General features: G+C 30.5%; 1 protein-coding gene across 1 annotated transcript in view; it reads left to right on the top strand.

Annotated features, from left to right (window-relative positions):
* The window catches only part of LOC136980447 (GTP-binding protein Rheb homolog), a 35,972-nt gene that overhangs the window by 7,333 nt on the left and 2,324 nt on the right, over positions 1-26,315 (top strand). Inside the window, exons 3-6 of the mRNA XM_067276553.1 lie at positions 12,773-12,840; positions 17,157-17,239; positions 20,419-20,475; positions 22,669-22,716. Coding sequence (XP_067132654.1) covers positions 12,773-12,840; positions 17,157-17,239; positions 20,419-20,475; positions 22,669-22,716 — 256 coding nt within the window. The remainder of the gene's footprint in view (positions 1-12,772; positions 12,841-17,156; positions 17,240-20,418; positions 20,476-22,668; positions 22,717-26,315) is intronic.

The raw sequence follows: 26,315 nt of genomic DNA, 5'->3' as shown, positions 1-26,315 counted from the left end.
ATAATCAGAGAAGATACAACTGAGGGGCTCTCAATAAATTTTTACAGCTGGATATATCTGAATAAAATGACTGAAAAGTAATGTTAATGTAAATCTACATTTTTTACTCCTACTGGAAAAGTTTCATATAGCTAGAAGCATTATGGTTGGTAGTTGACTCTTATGAAGCCGACACTTTCCATCAGTTCTTAAGTAGCTGCCATGGAGCTCATATATGAACATTTTACACTGATTCTTTATGACTGTATGTTGAAGTTATTTCTCAAAGAATCAATTGAACACTTGAAACAAGCTTTTGGGAATGTGGCACCTTTATCGTTTGTAACTGTTTCACAAATTTAAGAAAAGGCAAAATCTATTTGAAAAATGACCCCAGACCTGGTCATCCATATACATTTATTGACATCACTCACTGAGCACTCAAAGAAGTGAGACAATTAATTAGAGGAGATTGTCAAATAACATGTGAAAGGATAGAGGAAACATTGAAGCTCTTATCAGGAAAAATCAGCAGAACCATCAGCTATAGTAGGGATGGCTCTAGCAAATTATGGGTTGACCTTATCGGGGCCTGGGAGTTTTGGAGTATCTCAGGGAAAGATCCAGCAGCCTGTTCATGAAAACTTTTTGAAATAATAATATTAAATAATGAACTTGTATGTTCATTATTTAATATTATTGTACAAAAATATTTGAAATTTGGTACAAAATTATTTAATAGTACAAAAATATTTGAAATTTAAATATTAAAAATGATATATTTATCTAAAAAATGTAAATAAATAGAATTTTGTCATTTGGAACAATGGATAGGAGTGAGTTAAAATTTTATAGTTATGGCTGAGCCTCTCCTGGCTCCCTCTAGCTATGGGGCTTGACAATCATCCATGCCATCTTGGCTAATGGAACTTGTTGACAAAATTTAATAATGAAAGGGCACAAATTTGACATAGTTGAAGATTTATGTCAAACAAGATGTTTTCTTAGATGGTGTCAACACTGTCAAAAGTAGATTGAATTACCAGTTTTAATTTTTGGTTTAAAAAGATGCAACTCTATATCGTTGTTAAGGGAGAATACCTCAAAACACTGAAAGTCTTAGATTTTTAATTTGAATAAATGTATGTGATCATAAAATTTATTGAGTATTTTTTCTTTTATGGTGAAGATCTTATATTCTAATTTGCATGCAATAAAATCTTTTTAAATATTTACATTGAAACTCTAATTTTTTTACAATTTAACTTTTGGTTGTTATTGTTGAAAATAATGTGTAGTAAAAATAATTCTAGAGGGACTCAATCTTTTATCCAGAGGATACTGAATGTAGTCAACTTTCATAAACTGATCAAAATACCATTGATAATCTGTGAGCATTTTATTTATAATGATGGGAAATAATGCATTGGTTTTTGATATCTATTGAGAAATCAAGAAGAGTACTAGATGTGTCATTCACTTTTTGTAATGACAGTATTAAGTATTTAAAATATTTAAACAAATATTTTAAAATGTTAAAATTGGGAAAAGAACAGTTATTTTTATTTACTTATAATCTGATGATGGAATAAACTTTTAAGAGAGAATTTTATTACGTATATTTAAAAGTTAAAAATCAGAATAGTGTAGAATGTAGCATGAATGAATGAAAGGACAGTGATCTTGTCTCATACTTTCCTTTTTCTTTAAGAAGATAGCCGACTTTAAAAAAAGAAAGATGACATTGTGAGCAAAAAGAATAAACTTAGGTAAATAAGTGCTTAAACAAAGAGCTGCAAATTTGTTAATGAGATTCAGACGTTTTTACAGTCAGCACAAATATTTGCAAAAGTGACAAAAATCAAGAATAGATGGCACAGAAACAAGAAAGTGATTGTCATGGAAATAATATGTTGTAAAACAACAGTTGCTAAACTTTGTCTTATGAATGTACTGAGGAGGATCGGAAGATTGAAATGCATATACGAGAAAAAATAAAGAAAATAACAGACAGTAATGGTTTTAAAGTCTTTTTGATACCAGTTTATTGTTTTTAACATTTTGCCTTGGATAAAGAGTCAGAAAGTACAAAAGATAACTAAGAATTTTATCAAAGTTTTATCAAATTTTATATTTTTAATATAATTTTAGTGACAAAAATCAGTTAAAATGTCATATGAATTCAAGCCACCTCTTCCCAGATTCATTCTTTTAGGTCCTGGAAGTTCTGTGGTGTTGTTGTTTAGAAGACATGATTAGTAAACAAATAAATGTAAATAATTTATTGTAATAATGTAAATCTAATGTAAATAAAATTCCTTATAGAAGTCTTGAAGTGTGATATATAATGCAATCTTGTTGGAAAAATATGTCCTCATTAACACAATGATGAGCGAGTTCAGGCACGGTTTTCTTACATGCTAATATAATGCTGTGAATTAACCCTTGAAGAAATATAGTGTTACCTTTGTTATCCTTGAAGAAATATGGCCTTATAAGTCCATTGGATGAGATGTTACACCATAATATTACCTTGGCTCTGTGGCTTTTCATGGACACTCTAGATTTTGACTTGCCCAATAGCAAAAATTTTACTTATTGACAAAGCTAGAAAGGTGGAAATGGGTTTCATCATTTATCAAAACATTGTTTATAAGGTCTGGATTAACATTTATCCTGTTCAATAACTGTTGACAGAAATTGAGTTGGTTTGCAATGTTACTGTCATTTATCAGTAAGTAGAAATACACTGAGTGCGACGTTATTATCAGCTTTTTATACTGCTAGTGCTTTCAATGATTGTATGATCATTATCTTCAGGTGAACAAAGATTTAAAAATGAATACAAATGTTCTAACATGAGATAGAACAAATTATTTAAATTAAAACTTTTAAAAAACATTTTAGAATTAAAAGCCATTGCAAAGTATAAACATTGATTACATTTGGTGTTACAATGTGATGTAGCGCATGCATGGATGCAGATCCACATTAACAGTGCAACAGTGGATGTAAGTCACTGTTTAATTGTTTGTACAGGGCGACCCATATGTTGGGCAGGTCAAGGGTGGGAGTGTTGCACAATTCTGAGGTTGTTGTGTTTATGCCATACAGTTGGAGAATCCCATAACAGGAATGAACACATTACATTAAAAGAGTAGAGATGTTGTCTGTATGTGCACAGACTTTACCTCTAAGAAATTAGAAGTGATGAAATTGAAATTAGAAGAGGAAATGATAGTAAGTTGTGTTTATGTCATACCGTTGGAGAATCCCATAATGGGGATGAACACAAGGTACTGTACATTGAGGTCACAACAAGAATGCTCACTAGCCGCCTAGCTGAGCACCAGGATGATGTGGTGAAAGGAAAGCATACCATGCAGCTCTCAAAAAAGGTGCTCAAACAGAACTACTACCTGTTATGGGCTCAAGCTACATTACTCAGAGACTATAATGACTGGAAACTCATATTTATATGGGAAGTCCTCCTCACAACCACCTCAGAATTGTGCAACACTCTCATCCTTGACCTGCTCAACGTATGGGTCGCCCTGTACAAACAATTAAACAGTGACTTACATCCACTGTTGCACTGTTTAACGTGGATCTGCATCCATGCATGCGCTACATCACATTATAACACCGAATGTAATCGCTGTTTATACTTTGCAATGGCTTTTAATTCTAAAATGTTTTTTAAAAGTTTTAATTTAAATAATTTGTTCTATCTCATGTTAGAACATTTGTATTCGTTTTTGAATCTTCATTCGCCTGAAGACAACGATCATACAATTGTTGAAAGCGATAGCAGTATAAAAAGCTGGTAATAATGCCGCACTCAGTGTATTTTTACTTTCTGATACTCAATATTTGGCATGGAGATCGAACTATATTGCATTACTGTCATTTAGTGTTTGCACTGTCTGAATCACGTACAGATGATAGAGATCTTTGTGTAAAATTCTCCACGAGTTGCAATCAGATATTCAAAGTGACATACTGCATGCCAATATGCTGAATGGTTAGGATTTCTTAAATGCTGCTTCTACTCTAGCAATGTTTTCTGGTGTACGTGCACATTTTGCACTACCATCTCTTTTCAGTATAGAGCTGGTTTCTGGAAAGATTTTATCCCTACTTTATTGGAAGGCACTGGATCATTATATGGAAAATTGAAGTGATTCTGAAATGCATACTGTGCAGACACATACCTTCATTGTTTATATAAGTTTCTTGGCAAATGCCCGATGCAAACCACTCCACCTCTCCACGACAATGAATGGTTGTGGCATCAAGATTACAGTAGTCATGTTCTCCCTACTATTCAACAACTCTGCTGCCAAATCATGCAATTTACTGCTGCACTCTGTATTATAATTCTTCTTTCAGTTATGATGGCATTTTCAAAAACTTAATCTTGCTATAATACAAGGGCTTATTTTGTTGTATGTAAATACTAAAATTTAGTTTTCACTAAAGGTATCATACACTGTGTAGTGGAGATATTAGAGACTTATCACATTGTTACTGGGGTCATCAAATGACACGTCTGTGGTTAGAATGAAACTTTGTATCTGGTATTCATTTCAGTCTTTAAGACCCTCTTCAGCCATACATGAATAAATAAGCATCTACAATCATTATAAGATTATAAAAATTATAGAAAGTAAAAACTATTAACATTAATAGGTTGAAAATTCAATTACAAGTTTTACAACTAACTTGCTTTTAATCTACACATTAGTATAATATTCATTTATTTAAAAACATTTATTTTCATAAAGACTTAAAGTATTTTAAAACTTATTTTAATTATATAATAATATCGATCAGTTTCAATCTACATTTTCAATTCTACTTACATAATTACATTATTACATGGAAAATTAGCACAGAGCAGTTACAATCTGTATTCACTCAGTAGCAATTTATACTAATGTTAATACTGTATATACTAAAATTTGGCCTTGAAGAAAAATTTAGTCCTTGGATGCAGTAGAACCCCAATTATCTGAGTTAACATGGATCAATGCAACCCAGGTTAAACAAAAACTTGGATAATATAGACAGCCATTGTCATTCAGAGGTCATTCAGATAAAAAAATTATGATTATAAAAGATTTATACAGAGTCACTTTCAATCACTTAAATAATAAATGTGCTAAATACTGGATAATATTCAAAACACTTAGGCAATCAAAAATCCAGCTCATGAAACACAATGATGGAGAAAAACGAATGTTTTTAATTGCTTTTAGCAATTATCCTCCAGTTAAAGAACTTATTTGGAAATGTATATCAGAATAGAACATATGATGGAATGTAATAATTTAAAATATAAAACAACCGTCTGATTGGCCGTCAGATGTCACGTGTTTGTATTGGGATATAATTATATAGATGTAAAAGTAATATTAAATATCCGATAATGCCCTCCAAGCTAGGATAATGTATTGTTGTCCATGTAGTTGATAGCCGTATTGTTTCTATTGGCCTTATATATTTCCAGCATTTCCAGGTACTTAAGTAGAGAAGGCTCCTGTGTATGATGAATGAGACATGCATTATTGACATTCACTTGCACATCCATGTCCAAGACATATATGGCTAAAGCTGTAGTAGTTTGCCTTAAATTAATTGAAATAAAATGTTCTTGCAGACGCCATTTTAATGGACATATTGTAGCCCCAATGTATTGTAGGTGTCGGCATCGCTGTTGTCTTGAAGCAGTAAGGTGTATACTCCCAGAAGGAACATCTTGTGAGGGTCCTTGGTGTTTCTAAGAAGTGGGGTTGCTTCTATAGGCCAAGGAAAGGATTTTATCTTCTGCCACTTCTTGGTATATAGCCATCAAGGTCTTGTTACACAAAGATCTGCACAACCTTGAATTTATGTTCTGCCTTTCCCATATTTTGGACTTGCTTCCCACATTTGTTTACTAAGTTTTTTATTAATCTACGCAGGTATCCATGCTGGATAGCCAGCTGTTTTATGCACTGCAATTCATGAGTTCTCTCCTTTAAAGTAGGTGTGAATGCATTTTTTACTAAGGCTCTAAAAACTGCTACTTTATATTGGAAGGAATCATATGAAGAGGATGAGATGAAAATTGGATTGTATGTAGATTTGAGATATGACCATGTGTGAATTCTATCATCCTGTATAATACATAAGTTGATATCCAGGAAATGTGCAACAGATGTATAATGCAGAACCTTGGATAATCGGGGTTCTACTGTATTTGTTTACAAAGATTCAGGCTTGGATATGTTATATCTTACTGTATAATTATTATTTTAATAAAAATTATTGAAATATTTGTATATGTCTTTTTTTAAAATTCATATATTATTATGATTTTTTTTAACATTTTCATTTTCAGAATATTTACAATATTAAAATAGACTCAAGTACGGAAGCTTGGAATGTTTTATTTTTATTTTAATAGGAATGTTTTCAAGCCTTTCAGTGTATCAGTCGATCAGTGATCAGATGTTGGACTGAAAGATTGAAAGTGTTTTTGTTAAAACAAAAAGTTTTGGCTCCTATACTTGTGTCTGTTTTAATGTTGTTTATATTATAAAGTTGTTGTTCTTTCTATAAATGACCTATACTATATAAGAGGACAATACAGGAATGGTCCTTGGTGTTTTTTTTGTTTATTGAATGTTTTTTTTTTATATTCTTCTACAAGGTTTTCTGTTTATTGATATTTTTTACTGTTACACAACATTGGTGATATCTTATAAACATACAGTATTTATTCCTCCTCTGCCTCCCGTACCTCCACAACCTGCACCCGCACCTCCGCCTCCTCTGCTTCCTTCGTCGGGGCACAATACGGCTCCGCCTCCGGCACCGCCTCCGGCACCGCCTCCGCTTCCCGGAAGCGCAACTCTTCCTCGACATAATTCTTCTTCGCATAATCAGTCATCTCCCATGACATTGGCAGCTGCTCTCGCTACAGCTAAATTGAAGAATACAGTATTTATTCTTTACAAATTGAAAAGAACCATCTCAAAAATAGAACACACAAAAATTTAAAAAACTATGACTTTTTATTAAAAAGTAATTTAAAAAGCAATAATAATCTTATTATTGATTCCTCATTCAATAAGAGAAAATATGTTCACAGTAACAAAATGACTTACTGGTGTTATTTAAAGTGGTTTCAGTTTGTATCTAATAGATGAAAATAATTTTTGTTTCACAGAATTAAACTATCATTAAAGGCATATTTAAATAATGAATAGCTACATTGTGAAGTTTTTAGACTTTGTATATAAAAATGATTAATTATCTGGGGGAAAAAAAAGAGTAAAAGAAATGACATTGGTTAAAAATACTTGTGAAATGTCGAAGTTTGTATCTGTATATTTTGTGTAGAGTTTCCTTAATTTATAATTTTACATTTATTAACATAATTTTGATTATTACCTGTAAAATTACAATTTAAATATTTTATTTTCAATTTCGATTTCTAATATATCAGATCTATATATATATATATATATATATATACAGTAGAGTGTCGTTAATCCGAATCAATTGGGGACTGGGGTTGTTCGGATTAGTGATTTGTTCGGATAACCGATTATGCATGAAAAAATATATTAACCTGTCCGATGTTCAAATTTTTCTCCGTTGCGTGTCGCTTCGTGTTGAATTTTCGTCGATTTTAAGCCTAATGAAAATTTTTATAATAATAATCGAGGCTATTGTATCGTTAAAAATTATTTCTTTATTTTGTACAAACAAAATAAATATATTAAAGAATATAAAAACATGAAAATTATACTTTAGAAGTAACTCTAGTATCAAAAACGTTCGATTCAGCACGACACAGTTCGACTAAAAATCGTTCGGATAACTGGGATTCGGATTAACGACTCTCTACTGTAATATATATTGCATTATTTTATATATGTAATAATTATGTAATATGATTTATAATATTGATAAATATTTGATTTTAAAATTAAATATAATTTTTTTTCAGATAACTAATCACTTAAATTAGTTTAATTATGATGATAAACTTTATTGAAGGATGTTATCAGGGACTTTACATATCTTTTATCTGTTGCCCTTTTTTTTAGAGTAGAATATTTATTAATATTACAATACAATACAATACAAATTAGTGTTGACAAATAGAGAACAATTTCTCTATTTTTAGAGTAGAATATCATTAGTTAGAAAAGATTAAAAAATTCATAAATTTTTTAGCAATATTCAAAATTAATGAAAATTTTATTAACATTGCTTAAATTTTTAATAGTGATATTCTTTGCTCCAATTAAAAGTAGTTCTTTTCCTTATTATTTTATTTGATAAAGTATAAATTTTTCAAAATAACTAAGCATATCAAAAGAAGTTTGTTTAATGCCACTATATCTATTTATATAGTTTTTTTGTAATTTATTTTTAGGTAAATATAGTTTTTTTTTTAATAGCATAAGTTTATTCCTAATAAATATTATATAAGCATTACATGTATTCTTGTGCTTCGTCTGTGTATTCTACATGCAAATTTGTTGGAATGAAAAAATCTTTTAGTGAAAATAAATTCACTCTGTAAATATAAAAGTTATATAAATTGGCATTATTAAAGAAGAAATCAATTATATATACTTAAGATTGTTGATTTTTTAAAATAACATTGGAACTTGCACTCTGAATACTGCAGATTGTGGCTATATGCCAATTGGATTGAAAGAAAGGTTTGGTTTGTATATTAGTGTTACAACATTAAAAAAACTTAAAATTTAGTTATACAGTGTTAATCTCTTAATTATATAATAATAATTTTATTTTGTTGAAAATGATAATAAGATCAGTTTAAATTTAAATGTTTTTTGAGTAAAGCGTTGCATATTTCAGAGCATTTTAATTCATATTTGTTTGATTTTTAACTATACTTTATCATATTAATATCATATTAATGATTTATAATTGATTGATATATATATATATACTGTATATATTAATAAATATCCAGCTTATATACAGAGTGTTTTTTTTATCTTGAGACAATGAAATAACTTACTTGGATCTCATTATTTTGAGAAAAAAGGTATAGACAATAGTTGTAGGGTTTCAAAGAACCAATCAATTGGTGATCTTGGATGTGACCTTGCCCTTGACCTTTAAGGTCATTTGAGGGTCAAGTCTATTTTTTTCAATGGGAACACACATTTTTGACCCTGGCAATGGAAAGAGTGGGAAATTTCACAACTGGCTATACCATTGATCTTACAATCTAGGTCGAAGGTCAAGATTATTTTAAGGTTTAAATTATAAGCTATTTCCAATGGGAAACCATACTTTTTATTACTGGAATAGGTGGGGAGGTAAAAGTTATATTTTTTCATGACCTAATTAATTTGACCTTTAAAAATATTCACTACTTTTAGCACTACCCAGAAGTAACTATGTGGATGTAGCAGTTTTCTGCTCCCTTTGAGGTGATTATTTTCAGTGAATCCCTTGCTTCTCACTATCATGGGGGAATTTTGAAAAATCCCTTCTTAGTGTACATTCTCTTGATGTACCTTATTAAAATGCAATCAAAAATGCAAAAAGCTACATGTAAAATCTAGGCTGCCAGGGAAAAAGAGTATAAGTCAGAAAATGGTCAAAATAAGAAAAGTCCACGGCTGGAGTCCTGGAAGAGATTTCGACCTTATGGTCTAACTATCAGGTCAGTCCATAAGTTTGTGTGCATTTTTATGACCTTGAGAAAAATCTTATTTTGCTGTTAAAAATGTCAGTCTAATGTGATAATTTTTACATCGAAGTGTTAAATTGGATCTCATTCATATAATACTGTTCAGAATTGTGAACATTTCAGTTGTTTATTTTCGTTAAAATGGAAGTTACTGACGAATATAAAAGACACGTTTTATACTTTTAATTTTTAAGTGGTGAGAATGCTACAAATGCAGCCAAAAAAATAAATACTGTATATAATCAAATCATAATTAGTTCAAGGACTGCGCAGAAGTGGTTTGAAAGATTTAGAAACAATGATTTTAGTGTGGAGGATAAGGCTCATACCGGAAGATCCGTCGTCGAAGTCGACGGATCTTCCGGTACGAGCCTTAACAACTTCACAACTTCACAATTCTGAACAGTATTATATGAATGAGATCCAATTTAACACTTCGATGTAAAAATTATCACATTAGACTGACATTTTTAACAGCAAAACAAGATTTTTCTCAAGGTCATAAAAATGCGCAGGAACTTATGGACTGACCTGATAGTTTAAGCCAGAATTAAATTATTCTATTTAATTTTGACTTAAACTACTTAGACTAAAAGATCGAAATCCCTTCCAGGACTCCGGCCATGGACTTTTCTTATTTTGACCATTTTCTGACATACTTTTTTTCCCTGGCAGCCCAGAAATAGTATAATAGAAGCCAAATTCTTCGTGGTAAGGCTTAATCCTGTCCCTCTCCCCCGTGGGGGGAATTTCGACATCTTTATTATATAAAAACACGCGCGTATTCGAATGCAACGTTGTGTCAAAATTTCAAATCAATCGGTGAAGAACTTTCGGAGATTAACTATTAGGAACAAATGAACATTACATTTTTATTTATATAGATTAATTCCTCTTCAAACATCAAATTACCTTTAAAAATAATTCTAATATTTTTCTGATTAAAATGTATGCAGTAGTATCCCCACTCTTACGATGTAGTTGGACCATGAGAAAATGTCGTTGAGAGAGCACATCGCCTGTAAGTTTAATGTCGCGAACCAAAGTTCTGTTCTCAGAAATGTCTCTTGAACTATATGGCAATAGTCAACAAAAAAACAAAAAAACAAAAAAAAATATGGAATTGTAAATACGATTTAATTAATTTTAAACTTTTATAGCTAAATATTTCATAATTTTCCAAGCGAAAAATATTTGTGTAAGAAAAAGCAAGACACACTAGTATGAAGTTAAAATTGTGTGTAGCACCATCTGTTATGAGATTTCATTAAAAAATAACTTTTTTTATTATTAACTTGTGGGGGAGGGAATTTCGACATGTATATTATATATAAACACGCCTGTATTCGAATGGAATGTTGTGTGAAAATTTCAAAGGAATCAGTGAAGAACTTTCAGAGATTAGTGGCTAGGAACAAATGAACATTACATTTTTATTTATATAGATGATGTCTAGATTTAAATATAAATCACACGCAACTCCTCAATCCAAGATTCCTTAATTGGCAGCTTTCTCTGCCTGTCCTTGAACTTGATTTTTTTAATTGGTAATACTCTCAAAGTTTCTTAAACTTTTTTACAACTGTCAAGTAGCATGTATTTGTCCTTGTATAACAAACAAGATCACTAATAAAGTTTATTTCATTAAAGTTTTAATAATGCTCTTCAGTTTATCTGACTAAATATTAATTAATTGAATTTGATTATACCAGTAATTTATAATGGTTGATAAAATTTATTATTTATTTTAGTATAAAATTCTGAAATAATGTTTATTACTAAAGCCAACTACTGCTGTATGCTATTGGACTATTTTATTTTAAATTTTTAAGAAATTCTAAATTGTGTTTGGACTTTTTTAAATATTCTGAAAGATAAGTAAATAAAATAAATGAATTGTATATACATATACAGGTATCCCTCGTATAGTAATGTTTGTTGTGTTATGCAAATCTGTGCTATACGAAACAAAGGATTAATGCACTAACTTCTGGAACATGTTCCAGAAGTTAGCAAAAGTACACTATTCTTTTTCATTACTAACAGAAATATGTTTATTAAAGTAATTGATTCTTTATTTCCAATCAATTAATTAACAATCACAATTAAAAGTATTGTATTACATGTTAATATTAATTTTAATTAAAAGAGGGTATTTTCTTTTTACAAAATATCGTTGTCATCTCAGTTTTTTTATTGATCTTGATCAGAAGTGTCAGAAACATTTTCATATTTTTTTTATTTTAATCATAAAAAGTTTTTATGGATGACAAAATAAAAATGTTATTAATCAAAAATTTGTTTTAGTGGGTCACATTTTGCAAATTTAAAATTTTTAAAATTAAATTTGAAGATAGAAACATTTGAAACTAGAACATTTAAAATAGGAAGCTAAATCGAACTTGGATTGCACCAGAAAAATTTTTATAGAACACCTGAAGAAGATTCTAGGGTGGATCGAAAACAGTGTTATGTTTCAAAAATTAAGTGCTAAAGCTACAAGGTTAGTACGACGTATTTGTATTTATTGTTGCTTTGTTCATCAGATGGATTCAGCTATACTAAACACAAAGATTAAGCTGTAAAAAGAAACCCCAGTGACAGTCTTAGGGACTAAAGTTTGAAAGCAACGACAATGACACCTGGTTGATAGGAATGTTAACAATTCTTTTTCTTCCTTGTCCTATCAGTTTTCATTAAAGTAAATCTGACAAAAAGTACAAAATAATTTGAAAATTTTCAATATTCTAAAATCTGTGGGCAAATTTGAGACATCACGTGTTTGCTTGAATAAAAAAAATATTGAATAATGAAGTTTACATTTAAAAATTGAGAAATTTTGTATGGAGGATTTCCATAACTATTCTAGAGTGAATTTGTGTTGTAGAAGTACTGTGTTCTACAAAAGATAACTGTATATATATATATATATATATACATACAGTATATATATTTTACAACAAATTTTTTATTTTACATTATACATTAATTATATTTATTACTTCATATATATAAATATATTTATTAAAAGAACTATGATTTGTGTTAATTATTATTTAGCTTTCACAAAGACAATTAAAGTTAAAGGACAAGAATATTTTCTTAAACTTGTGGATACTGCTGGACAGGTTTGTTTTATTTTAAAATATTATTTTATAATAGTTTTATTTTTATAAACTGTATAGTTTGCTACTTTAAACTGACTACGGTATGAAGATTTGGATTACTGAGGTTATGTATAAAGAAAAGACAATACAACTATAAACAAATATATGTATTTTTTAGAAATTTTTTTACTGTATTTAGTGTATACATTTATGAAAACTGATCAGACATCCTGAATTAGGCAGTCTTGTCTTTTTTTTTTTTTTAATATGCTCTCCCAGTTTTAGAGCTGTTTCAAAAAATGTCCTGCATTTGGATTGTTTTCTGATTAAAAGTAGCTAACATTCATTGCTTGAATTGTAAGTCAAAAAAGAACCTCATACAAATTAGTGTAAAAATTTTAATACCCAGTTTATAGAAATTGTAGTCTAATTGATGATTTATTGTTCAGTCTGGCAACTGTGTCTGTTGGAAAACAGTAAATATATACAGCATGAAAGTGCCATGGTCTTCCTGATCGATTATAAAAAGAGAGCTTATGGTTTTTGCTAATTGTATGAATTAAAAAAAGGTTATTAAAGCAAAGATTTACTAAGAACCATAGTTAACTGTTCATTGTTGCTATTGTTCATTATTTTGTAAACAAGAGTATGGATAAGTAAAATGTTCATTGATTATTTGTGACATCCGACATTAATGATGTTAAAAAAGCTAGAAAACTGACAATCATTGACTGGAATTGATCATGTGAGATCTGGTCAACCTATCATAGCACCCAACCTAATGTCCCATTTTTCACATTTCAGAATCTGATCACTTTGCATTTATGCTAAAATGTATAATATGTATTGGTATTAGTTTAAAACATTTTCTGTTTTAAAAAGTTAATCTATGATTTCTTTTTGTTTTTGGCAGGAACACTTAGCAGAAAATTAACAAAATTGGTTTGGACTAAGCAGAATTCAGAGTATAAAATAAAAGAGTACGGTGTACTCTTTTATTTTATTAAAATTCTAATCTATTTGAATTCAGAAATAAATTCCGTAAGTTTGTGAAAAATACTTTCATTGACAAAAACTTATACACAAAAGGAGTGTTAGAATTGAATGAAACTTTATAAGTGCAACTGTAATGATGATGGTAATAAGTGATTGCAGTATCATAGCAAAGGAATGCTTTTTTGTGGAACAACAATACTGTTTATATGAATACCTTTAGCAACTTGTAGGACCTCAGAGGTGCATTATCCTATGGGCAATTGCAAAGGTTCCTCATCAGCAGGGAGTCCCAAACTAATCTTTTATAAGAAAATATTTCTCCAAAACATTCTCCCAAAGAAAAATGTCAGAAATCAACACTGTACATGGAGGCCCCCTAATTCAAATTTATCTGGTCCCATAAAACTGGAATGTGCCAATTAAGGACCTCCTTTTGCCTGTTTACAGATGGCAATATGGTCAGGCATGGAGATACATAGGCTCTATGCTGTCCTGTGACAGTACCTACAATTGTTACAACTGCTATTGCAATCTCTCAGTAGACGACTGAAGTTGGTGTCTCATCTGATCCCTAATGGCTAGCTCGATTTACTTGATGGGAGATCAGAAAGGTCAAGGAAGTGTGGCAATATGGAGACATTCCTGGCTGTTTATGGCCAGCCAAGCATTATCTTGCTGGAAAATGGCTGTTTGTGACCCTGCCATGAAAGGCAACACTTAAGGGTGCAGCATTTTCTGAACATACCATTGTGCTATTAATGCCCTTCACATCACTACTTGAGATGACTGACTGTCATGCAAGATGGCTCCCAGATCCCAGATCAGCACACCAATAGAAGGGGCAATATGTTGCACAACAGTAAAGGTTCACCAATGATCTTCCATGCTCTAACATAGCAATGGCCCATGAGATCTGCCCTTGGCCCAAAAAATAATTGTTAGTATTGTCTGTCTTGTCCTTACAAGACAGACAATTATTTTTTCAACAGTTATGTTAAATACAATGTTGTTCAGAAGTTTTTTTACCAATTACAACAATTAGACTAACAGTTCTTGTAATAGATTGGTTAGTTTTCATGAGCACCCACAATGTTCACATTGATGGCAATAAGTAAAAATAAAGTGTATTTTATCCTAATTATTTTTACCTCTATATCCTTACTGTTTTTACTTTTGTTTGACCTTGTTTATTAATAGGACTTATACTGGTGTAGTTTCTGATTAGCAAAGAGAGAAAATCTTAGTCAAAAGTCAAAACAAAATATCTTTATTTTCACCAATAGTTTTTTAAATCTAATTTCCAACATATTGTACTTTCTTTATAATGTGAGATGCAGGGGTTATGGTATTCCCCATCTTACATGAGTGATAGCTGTTATTTATCTGGAGAATCGGCAAGATTTCCACAGTCAGGAACCTGACACCACTTCATCAGTTCTGCGGACTAAGATGCAAATGAAAGTATAAAATAATTTACTAGAGTTCATAGGAGGGTCTAGTTTTAACATAAGTAAGACGATGGAGTTAGGCATAAACGAATTGTATCAGATAATATTTAAAAGATATATTTATTAAGAAAAATCAAAACCTTCTATATACAACTAATATGAAAAATATATCTTAATGATTAAACATGATAAAATGAAACAACCTAATAAAATTCTTTTCTTTGGAAGTGGGACCTCGAATTAGCCTCATTTACTAACTTTACCTGCCAAGAGAGAGAGTATACATAAGTCATATTATCTGGATGTCTTCTATGTGAGAGATGCATTGAGGTTTCCCAAGAGGAATACACATAATTTAATGTCTAGATTCTTTAAGTTATAACTTACCTCTTAAAAGGTCAAGTGAGCTGAGCTAGGTTTAAGTTGATTAAACTGCATTGAACTAGTCAGCTTAACTTAGTTTGGCTTAACTTAGGTCACCTCCAAACATCTGTTGAGCTATCACCTTTTGTATGAAAATCTCCTCTAATCAGATTATTTGAAATAAGCCCTCCAAGCTTCCAACGCCAGGCAGTCCTGCAGATAATGTGTGAGAAATCCCACACTAACTATTGCTTTTGGAGGAACTATGTTATTTTCCTCCATCTAAACAGGAAGTTCCTTTTTCAACTTTGTATGATTTCTAGAAATAGATAAACTTCTATCAATTATATTTAATAAATATTTTAACAAACTTTGTTAAAATTAATTCCTCAGCTCCAGATTCTCACAATAATAATGTTATGGAGAAGAGTTTGGCTTGGTAATTTTTGTAAGGAGGTAAGTGGTGAGTTACACATATAGTATATCAAAGTGTGGTCTTCTCTGCTTCTAAAGTTGAGGGTTGCAACTTATGAGTCCAAAGAAGTTGGCCGTTGTTGCTTTAACATAAAGGTTGTTTGTTCACAAAGCCAAGATTTGTTAGTGAAGACAATATGCTGCCAGTTCGTAGCAGTTTATGCTTCTCTGTCATAGCACCACTGCATAAAAAGACAATGATATTGAGGTGCTGATGCTAACACATAACACTAACTGTGCTTAAAAATTTACCTATCAATGGTATGGAAAGAGAGAAGGTTCTGTAGCAAAACTTCCACCTATCTCTGAATGATTAACAAAGATACCATTGCAGTGTTTGTTCTTTTGTCACAAGATGATTATCTCTCCTATTATTTATCTTAGTTATCCTGAGTCTGCCTGCCATGTATATGTGCCCTCATATATCCACTGCTTTCAACATCACTCAGTCAGATCAGAATAGCCCAAATGGTGGGCAGTTTAGCAAAATGTCCATCTTGATTCCTTAGCCCAGTGATGTGACCTCTGTCAAACGTTTCAGCTGTGCATATTGTTTTTGACTGTGTCATACAGATATATACCTAGTATATATGCTAAACAACAGGTATGCTGAAAATTCTGAATACAAGTGAGCCTCTGTGAACCTGTTTATAAGAAATTGTGTAATAATTTGAAGTCACTCTGATGGCATTACTTGGCACGCAATCAGACCACGACTGTAATTGTTTACATAGGTGTTTGAGACAGCTGTATGTAAAGTTTTGCAGTAATCAGATGATTTGATTTGGGTGTATAATTTTTTTTTTGGGTCAATGAGTGTATTTTGTCTTTATTTTGAAATCTAAGATATAAGAGTACAGTATATCTGTAAAGATAGATGTTCATTGTGATCTGCTGAGAAAATAAAGTATTGTCCTAGTTCATATTTGTTATCTAGATATACATTTTTGTTTTTTATAAATATTTTTGATTTTAAAATCATTTCTAATTTAAATGTTTCTCTGAATTTATTCATGTATTTAAAATTAATTCTTTTATATATTTTTTTTTATCTAGGATGAACTGTCAATATTTCCTCAGTCATATTCTATGGATATACATGGATATGTTCTTGTTTATTCAATTACTTCCACTAAAAGGTATTATTATTTTTTTTATTGATTTCTTAATGTACAATGTCTTCTGAAACTATTGCTACCATTTTAAATTACTTTAATTGTGTTAATTATTAACTGAGACGTATGCAATGTACATCAATCAGTAGAGTAACTGTCTGAGTTTTATATACCATTTACATTCAAATATGTTTTTTATCTCCTGTTGCTAGGCAGCACTGTAAATGAAAATGACAATTTCCCAATAGAAGGCATTCTGTCTTCTGTAGTTTACAAAGTTGAAATTGGTCATCATTGTGTGAAAAAGTTTTACAGATAATTTTAGTGATCTACTATATAAGACAAACATTATTTGCTGGTATTGACATTTCCAGGAGAAAAAATGCATTTGCAAGGAGGAAAAGTCCAGGATGGTCCAAAATGTCAGAAGAAAATGTGTGGAAAAATCTTACATTTGGAGCCCGTGAAAACTCAATAAGCCAATGTAGCCATGATTTGGTCATACCTGAAATGACACGAGTTCTGTGTAAACAATTGGTTATGAAAGCTTACAAGCTTCAGTTACTACAGGCCCTAAAAGTTTTGGATGAGACAATCAGATTTAACTTTTGTACAGACATGCATGGGAGAATGGAAGATGATGATTCCTTTTCATATTGCTACATTTTTAGCAATGAGGCAACTTTTCATTTAAGCAGAGAAGTGAATCATCATAATATGTAAATACAGAGCACAGTAAACCCACATGCAATAATTGAGTATGAACATGATTCATCAAAACTTAATGTTTTCTGTGCTATTTTCTCCACAAAATGTATGGGCTACTCTTCTTCATGGAAGCAACAGTCACTGTTCTTGTACCTGGATGTTCTGCAAAACTAGCTGTTTCCTCAGCTGAATCAAGATTCTGATGATTATATCAAGACAGGCCCTACCTCATTTTTATAGTCTATGTAGTTTTGAATCATTTGCTTCCTCAGCAATGGATCAAATGTCACAGGCTCAGTGACAACTGTTTCTCCAGTGGACACCCATGTTCCTGAATCTGATACCCTGCAATTTCCTGGGGGGTACATCAAAGACACTGTCTACATGTTACCATTGTCCAAGAATTTTCAGGAGCTACAGAATCAAATTTTGATTCCTGTGGCAGGAGTAACAATAGATATGCTGTAATGAGTGTGGGAAGAATTTGACTATTGGATAGCTATCTGCCAAGTGACTATGAGGTGAACACATTGAGGGATTTTAATGGATATATATGAAACTTGTTTTGATATATACATGTAATATGATGATGAAATGTAATATACATCAAAACATTGCAAGTTTTGATGTATATTACATTTTTTTCAGGTAATAATTAACATAATTATGGTAATTTAAGATGATAGCATTCTTTTTGGAAGACTGTGTACTTTAAAATATTTTGTATATTTAATTACTATAATAAAGATGTACAGATTGCGTGTTCTAGTTTATCTATAATCTGTTTAGCTAAAAATAAGCATGGTTAATTTATGTAAGGAAAGAGATTGTATAATATTAAGGAATAGAATTTGTAGTTATTGAAGATATTTTAATTTAAATGTTGAAAGAAAATAAATCTTAAATTTTACATAATTGCTTTAAATTAAAATACTTTTTTATAGTTTCAGATTAACTTATACTAAGAACAACTAGATTTAATGTATGGCAGTACAATTATTTAAAATAGTTAATCTGTTTGTTTTTAAAGTAACAGCTAATTGAAGGTTAATAGTTATTTTATTAATATAATTATCATTTTAGAAACTAATTTACTGTTTTCAATAAACTTTGTCATAAAGTTGTTTGTTTGTTTTTTAGACTTCATAATTCAAATTTTATTATACAGATTTGTTGTAGGCCTAATGCTGTACTGATAATGATATATCAAACCAAAATTGATATATGTTTACAATATTAATATTAAACCGGCCGGATGGCCAAGCGGTCAAGGTGGCTCTGGGGGACCCGGGTTCGAATCCCGACGGGTCGAAAAATCCCCAGGAATTTTTCGGGGGGTGGTCCGTCTGGATATGTCAGGCTTCGTCCCTCACCACCCGGTTGCCCCATTGTGGGCCTGGCCGAACCCATAATGGCTTGCAAAAGAGGCCCTCTTAGTGCCACAGGGCAGAAAGAGTTTTAAAAAAAATATATTAATATTGATACTCTAAATTTTAGGATATTGATATAGCAAAGGATTTTCAATATTAAATAGAATTGCAAAATTTTGGTTTAGTACAGTCTTATTTAGGCCCTTATATACGTGGTACGATCCAAAAGTTCAAGGATTGCAGTAATCTATGACAACGAAAGCATGTATTTGAAGTTACAGTGTATGAAATGGATTCTACCAAACCACCTCTACATGTTCTGGTTAATTTTGCCCATGTCATGTGATTAAACCGCGAGTGCTGCTGTTTTTTTCCGGAGATAGTTACCTTTGTTCTGCGACGTAATAAAAGTGGAGTTTCAAGAACAACCTCCAACATGGTAGAGAATCACCGTACACCTTTCTTGGCAATTTTAAAGTTTCCGTAGGTGTTTTACCAAAACGTTGACAAAATTTAATGTTGGAGGTTGTTCTTGAAACTCCACTTTTATTACGTCGCAGAACAAAGGTAACTATCTCCGGGAAAAAACAGCAGCGCTCGTGGTTTAATCACATGACATGGGTGAAATTAACCTGAACACGTAGAGGTGGTTTCGTAGAATCCATTTCATACCCTGTAACTTCAAATACATGCTTTTGTTGTCATAGATTACTGCAATCCCCGAACTTTTGGATCGTACCACGTACATAGGGGCCTAAATAAGGCTGTCGAAGTTAAAAAATTACATTATTTCCAATTTTTACAATAAATTTTACAATTTATTTCTCTTAATTCGGCCCTAAATCCGTGATTTTCACATAACTATTTCATACATAGATAGATAAATTTACTGTAAATTAATTAGAAAAAAACAAAAGATAAATATAATGCATAAGTAAACCTGAAACTGTATATATTTATAATAATAGTTATCTCCTTGAAGTGTAACATTAAAATCTATTATATCATAATAAATAATGTTTTAGTGTAGAAATAAAAATAGTGTAGAATTTTATAAAGAAATATTAAATATAATTTATATATGTATATATTAAAGAAATTTACATACTTTTTTCTTTATTTTAGTTTTGAAATTGTTAAAATGATTTATCAGAAATTATTAGATATGACTGGAAAAGTTCAGTAAGTATTTATAATATATTATTTAATATTACTTTTATAATAATTAAGTTGTGTCATGAATAAAATATTTTCACTGTATATTTTAGTACAAAATTTTAGTAATATAAATTCTGAATTTATTTGATAGTACAATTTACAAAATCTATATACATATATAATCTGAATGTGTCTGTTGTCTGCTATAGAAATTAAAGAGTAACTGGGTACAGAACAAAAAAGGGGTCTAATAGACATAACTTTTCATAATGAATCTTAATGGCATGATTTAAAATTACTGAAATGGCACTTCTGCTTAGTTATTAATTAAAATGTATCAATAAACAATCAGCAAAATGGTCTTATTTCCCCTTCAATCTAAGTAAATCTTGCTGTTTATAGTTTTAGGGACATTGGGGGACAAGAATTTGGTTATTTCTGTTGCAAAATAGGGATTAAAATTGTGGTTTATGTTTCATTATTATTCTTATTTTTTTAGCTGTTTTTGTCAAATTAGTCATCTTTCAAACTTTTTTTTTGTGATCTTGGTTTCATTTCACATCACTTACATTAATATGTTCTTTGTTGTTGAAATCAAGTGATGCTGTAGTTTTAACTTGACTTTCATTTTGTTCTAATTTTATTTAATAAATCTCTTCTAATAAAATTCAAGTCAGGAATAGAAATTTCTGCTGTTGTTTTGAATGTACTGTACCTTCCCTATGACAAGTCACCGTTACTGTAGTTTATAACAGTTCTTATCGTATTAATCGATGTTGGTAGATTTTTAAAACCTCTGGCGGATAGTGATTTTCTTAATTCAGTAGAAGTGCAAAACACTCGAAATGGCAAACCATCGAATGCTGTCATTTTACTTATAATTTCATCAAAATTATCTTTTTTTTCTAAATAATCTAAAATCCCTGATGGCTTGGGCTTAGAAACTGTGCTTAAATTTGTATCTTCATCGCAATTAGATTCTTTCCTCTTTAACAAATTTGTATCATGTTTTGTTTTTAAATGTGTATGGAGTCCGCTTGAACTTCCTCCATTCACTTTAATAACTCTTGAACATTTTTTACATTGTGCCACCATATTCTTTTCATCATATAAATAATGAAAGTATTAACCGAAGTATTATCAACAGATTTTTTATGTTCTTTAAAGTTATTCTTATTCATTATTATGGGTTTATTAATTATGAGTATATAATAAACCTGAAAAATATTTTGAACCCTAAAGTATGATATGCAAATACAGTGTGAATAACAAACTCACCAATTTAAAAATATATTGAAATTTTTCGAAATAGTATGCACTTTCTTCACAATTATAACCTTGTTTTCACAGATACGAATATCAGACTATGAATCCTGCGCGTGTGCAGTATCGCTCTGAGCTGTAATAGGACAGTTTTGGCCCGCCTCCTTGGGTGATTTACATATTGATCACTTCTCTAGACTGTACGATGCAACTTTGTATTCACAGTCTAATTCATTTCACCCGTTAGGGAGACATAAAAACAAAAATGTATACTATTTTGCTATATTGGTGACCCCTGAACATATAGTGGAGACAATTTTAAAAATTTCTAGTAAATACCGAAATATCAGTATTTAAACTTGTACAAATGGCTCAAAATCCCGGTATTCGGTATCCCGGTATTGCAATCACTATATACACTGCTACAAGCTATTCACAGGAAATTATGGTACTTTGAATATTTATTATAAAATTAATAATTTAATTTTTATGAATCTTACACAGTACCAGACTATTTTAAATATCCAACTTCCAGAAATTCAGAATTACCAGAAAATCAACTATTTTTGAATTTGGTGAGTTATAGTGCATCTGTAGTTTGCCATATGGTCGTTTTGTTTTCCATGGTGCCATCACATGATGCCAGTTCTAGTGTGACTGCTAGCTTTCATTATGTTAAAAACAGTTTAGTTTTTTATTTTAATTATGTATTTAGCCTGTGTCCAGAAAACAGAAATCTAGAAAATTGGATCTCTTCTGGTTCCAAGCATGTCAGATATTTGGTCTGGTACTGTATTATAATACTTTAGTACAGTTGAAAGAAATAAATTATCATTTAAATTATTAATAAACATAGTACATAATTTATCTGAAAGTATTTAAAAATTTAACTGAAATATAATGAAAATTTATCATCATCATTTTGTAATTAGTAATAATTATTTTTGTTTTCAGTGTTCCAATTATTCTTGTAGGAAATAAAGTAGATCTGCACATGGAGAGGTGAGTTTAAAATTTTTAAATATAGGATATTGAACTTTTCTGTCTTCAGAAGGAATATTCAAATACAAAGAAAAATATATTATTATTATAACTATAGAATGCTTTATACATGCAAATATCAGAAATATTTATAATAAAATCTGTTAATATAACTAAGGAGTATGCATCCTAAAAGTCATTATTTATTTTAAAATAAAGTTTGAGTTCAGATAGGTTGTTTAATATTCAGATGATATGATCAGAACTGCAATTGGCTGCAATTCAAACTTTAATGTTAACCCATTTCATTAACCTCTGGAAATGGTCAGCTTTGAAGTGGTGAAATTTGAGCTTGATTTTATCCCCAACTCCTTTGTGGATCCAGCTTCCCAATCATTTTCATAAACTTTTTGCTTCGGTTTGTACCAAACTCTCTCAATCAGTTGCAGTTGTAGAACATTTGGAATGTTCACTTCAAGTAGATGTATCAAATTCTGTAATGGCCCAATTTTGCAATTGTGTCATGAACATAATGGGTAGTGGCCATGTCTGGCCAGAGGACATATTCTTGGTTAGGATAGTATTTCTTTAGGAAGCATTCTAGCTCCTTCTGTAATGCATTCATTGCCATATGCTTTTTCGGTGATGGACAGTCAAGATGGAGTAATGAAGGCCTCTTTGCACTGATTGCCAGCCAAACCAGAAGTATCAGTAAAAACTTGGAGGGGTCATTTGAATTTGACTTTAGGATTCACATTTAGCGTTTCTTTAATGAAATAGTGATTGTTATCAACACATTCATTTCTGTCAAAAGTGAAATATGACTTTGTTGAAATAGGTATTGTTCATATCCACATCAAAATTGTTTGATACCTTCATGACTCCATCATCCTTCATGCAGCTTCCACAGAAGGGTTGTTTGAGTAGCAAGTTGCTTTTGTTGTGTATTTTGTAGCAGACTTTCATTTCTTGAGAGTCACTTAATGTTCTTTCAGATTCTGGTAAACATGTCTGTATAAATTAATAAAAATTGCCGGGACCAATATGGCTTTACAGAAAAATATTTCTATTCGACTATACATACATAGATGAGTCTAGCTGATTTGTCCCTTCAAACGCTGTACAAGGCAATAACAGTTCCACCGGCGAAGTCGACCTTTCTTTGTAGGCTACCATTCACCGCAAAATGTAAAATAGTTAAAAAGTCCTCTAGCGGTGGCACAGCATAATTAAAATTAAAAATTTACAATTAATAAAAGGGGATAAATCAGCTAGATTAATAAGCGTGTGAAGGGACAAATCAGTTAGACTCATCTATGTATGTATAGTCGAATAGAAATATTTTTCTGTAATGTCTGTATAAAATTTCAAACTTTCTTCCCAATTTTCTAAGCATTTGTCCAGTTTTTCCCAAGTCTTCTTCTTCCAATTAGTTGTTCTTCCTTTCAGCCATTTTTCTTCTTTCAAACACTTCTCTTTATTCTTTCTGTAGGTTTTCCTTGCTTTACCCTTGAAATGATGCTCTATACACCATGGAATTCCCATTGCAGAGAGATATTTAACTGAATGAGATTTCCATTTTTGCAATTTTCAGTATAAAATCTGCCAATAACATTTCTTCTATCAAATTCATTTAATCTAGGCACACCTTAAAAAGCAGCAAAACTAATTTAATTAGTAACATTTTTGGCCTTTTTTTAAATATCATCTTCAGGTAAGTTACAATAAAATTGAACAATGCAAAAAAATAGAAGTTTACAATATCAACATTTTAGAACATGGAAGCTGGACAGTTCATTTAATTCTTCCATTTTTAAAATGGAACATTATTTGTGTAAACTTTTTCAATAAATGGAATCAAGAACATTCTAGAAAGAATGTTTGCTGTATCATGCAAGTGAAATTATTTGAAATTACCAGAAAACACTTTTGAAATTTGTGCAGATTTTTAGGATTGTACAAAAAACTACATTGTACCAAGAAAAACCTGCATTTAAATTTGCATCAGTGCACAATCTTCAATATTATATAATATGAAAGTCTCATATTTTTTACTTTAAAACAAATCTAAATAAGAAATGTATATTTAACAGTTCAAAATTTATATATAAATTTTATTATAATAAAACATACCTAAATTTGAAAAGTTATTTTTAAAATATACTTTACTCTCAATAATTCAAAATAATTATTGTACAAAGTTGTACTTAATTCCCTTTCCTTTATACATAACCTCACTAGACTAAATTTGATTCTGGATTCCTTGGTGGCAGGCCAACAGGCCATATATTTATGTTAAAATGTATAGTAAACATTAATTTTACAAATCATCATGTTTTTAAAACATGATCTATGGTTTGTATTTAGTTGTAACATTGAGCATTAAAGTGAATAAAATTGGTAGATTGAATAGAGTTCAAGTTAGTGAGAGAACAGTGTATTTTGCAAAAATTTCCCAATTTTAATGTGTTTTAATCTTAATTACACGCAATAATTTTTACAGATTTCTATAGAAATACAGTAGAACCTCAATTATCCAGACCTTCGATTATCCGGATTGTTCAAAATAAACAAAAATTGTACGAATTTGCTGATTTGCACTTTGCGAATTGTGACACTATTTATGTACTGTACATACATGATGGAATGCATGGAACAAAATTTTGAAAAGACCATTAGTAAATTCCAGTAACAGTAGAAAGTGGTATAGGAGACAGTGCGGAAGCAATAGCACAAATTTCAATATGTGCCGAATGTGACGAAGAAGATGTAACTGAGTGGTTAAATTGCAATGCAAACGATCCTGGATTCCAAATTTTGAATGATGAGGAAATAATTAAAGAAATATCTGCCTCAGATGAACAAGATCGAGAAGACGAAGAAGAGATTTGCGAAGTAAGAGATATTGGTCCTACACATTCTGAAGCTTTTCAGTGCTTAGATGTCGCCATGAAGTGGTTTGAGAGCTAAGAAGAGTAGTAACTCAGGACAACTTATATGTCTTAAAAGTATTCGCGATTTAGCAGCTTCAAAAAGAACAGCTAGCTTTAAACAAAAATCGTTAATTGAATTTCTTAATAAAAAATAATTTAATATTGAAGTTATATGTAAATCTAGACAAATAAAAATTATTCATACTATATGCATTGTCAATTATTACTTTTTCGATTATCCGGACTACCTTCATCCCCAATTAGTCCGGATAATAGAGGTTCTACTGTATAAAATATGTGGGCAAAACAATAAGAGTTTAATATCTAGGAAAATAGAGTTTGTAGTTCATGTCTTGTCTGCATAGAGACTAGTGGTGATTTTTGAATCTCATTTCCATTATTTTAAATATTGCTGTTATATTTTGAATAATATGAAATTTCTGAAAGTTGGGAAAAACTATATAAATTAAAGCTAGAATTAAAAGAATAAGTCTGTTGAAGAGCAATCAACATTTATTCACTTTCAGAATACTTTTTGACAACTGACCATAATCCTAATATGATATGGATAGAAAAAAAGCAGACATCTGCGTAGTTACCAGCTCTAATTTTATAATAGTTTTAGAAGTAGTTTTTAAATCAAAGACCTATAATATTGAATCTCTTCCAAATAAAATATAATACCAA

The sequence above is a fragment of the Centruroides vittatus genome, unplaced genomic scaffold (genome assembly GCF_030686945.1).
Source record: "Centruroides vittatus isolate TY-2023 unplaced genomic scaffold, ASM3068694v2 contig_7, whole genome shotgun sequence".
Lineage (NCBI taxonomy): Eukaryota > Metazoa > Arthropoda > Arachnida > Scorpiones > Buthidae > Centruroides > Centruroides vittatus.
Note: the sequence above shows the minus strand (reverse complement) of the source record. Positions and strands in the feature narration are given on the sequence as shown.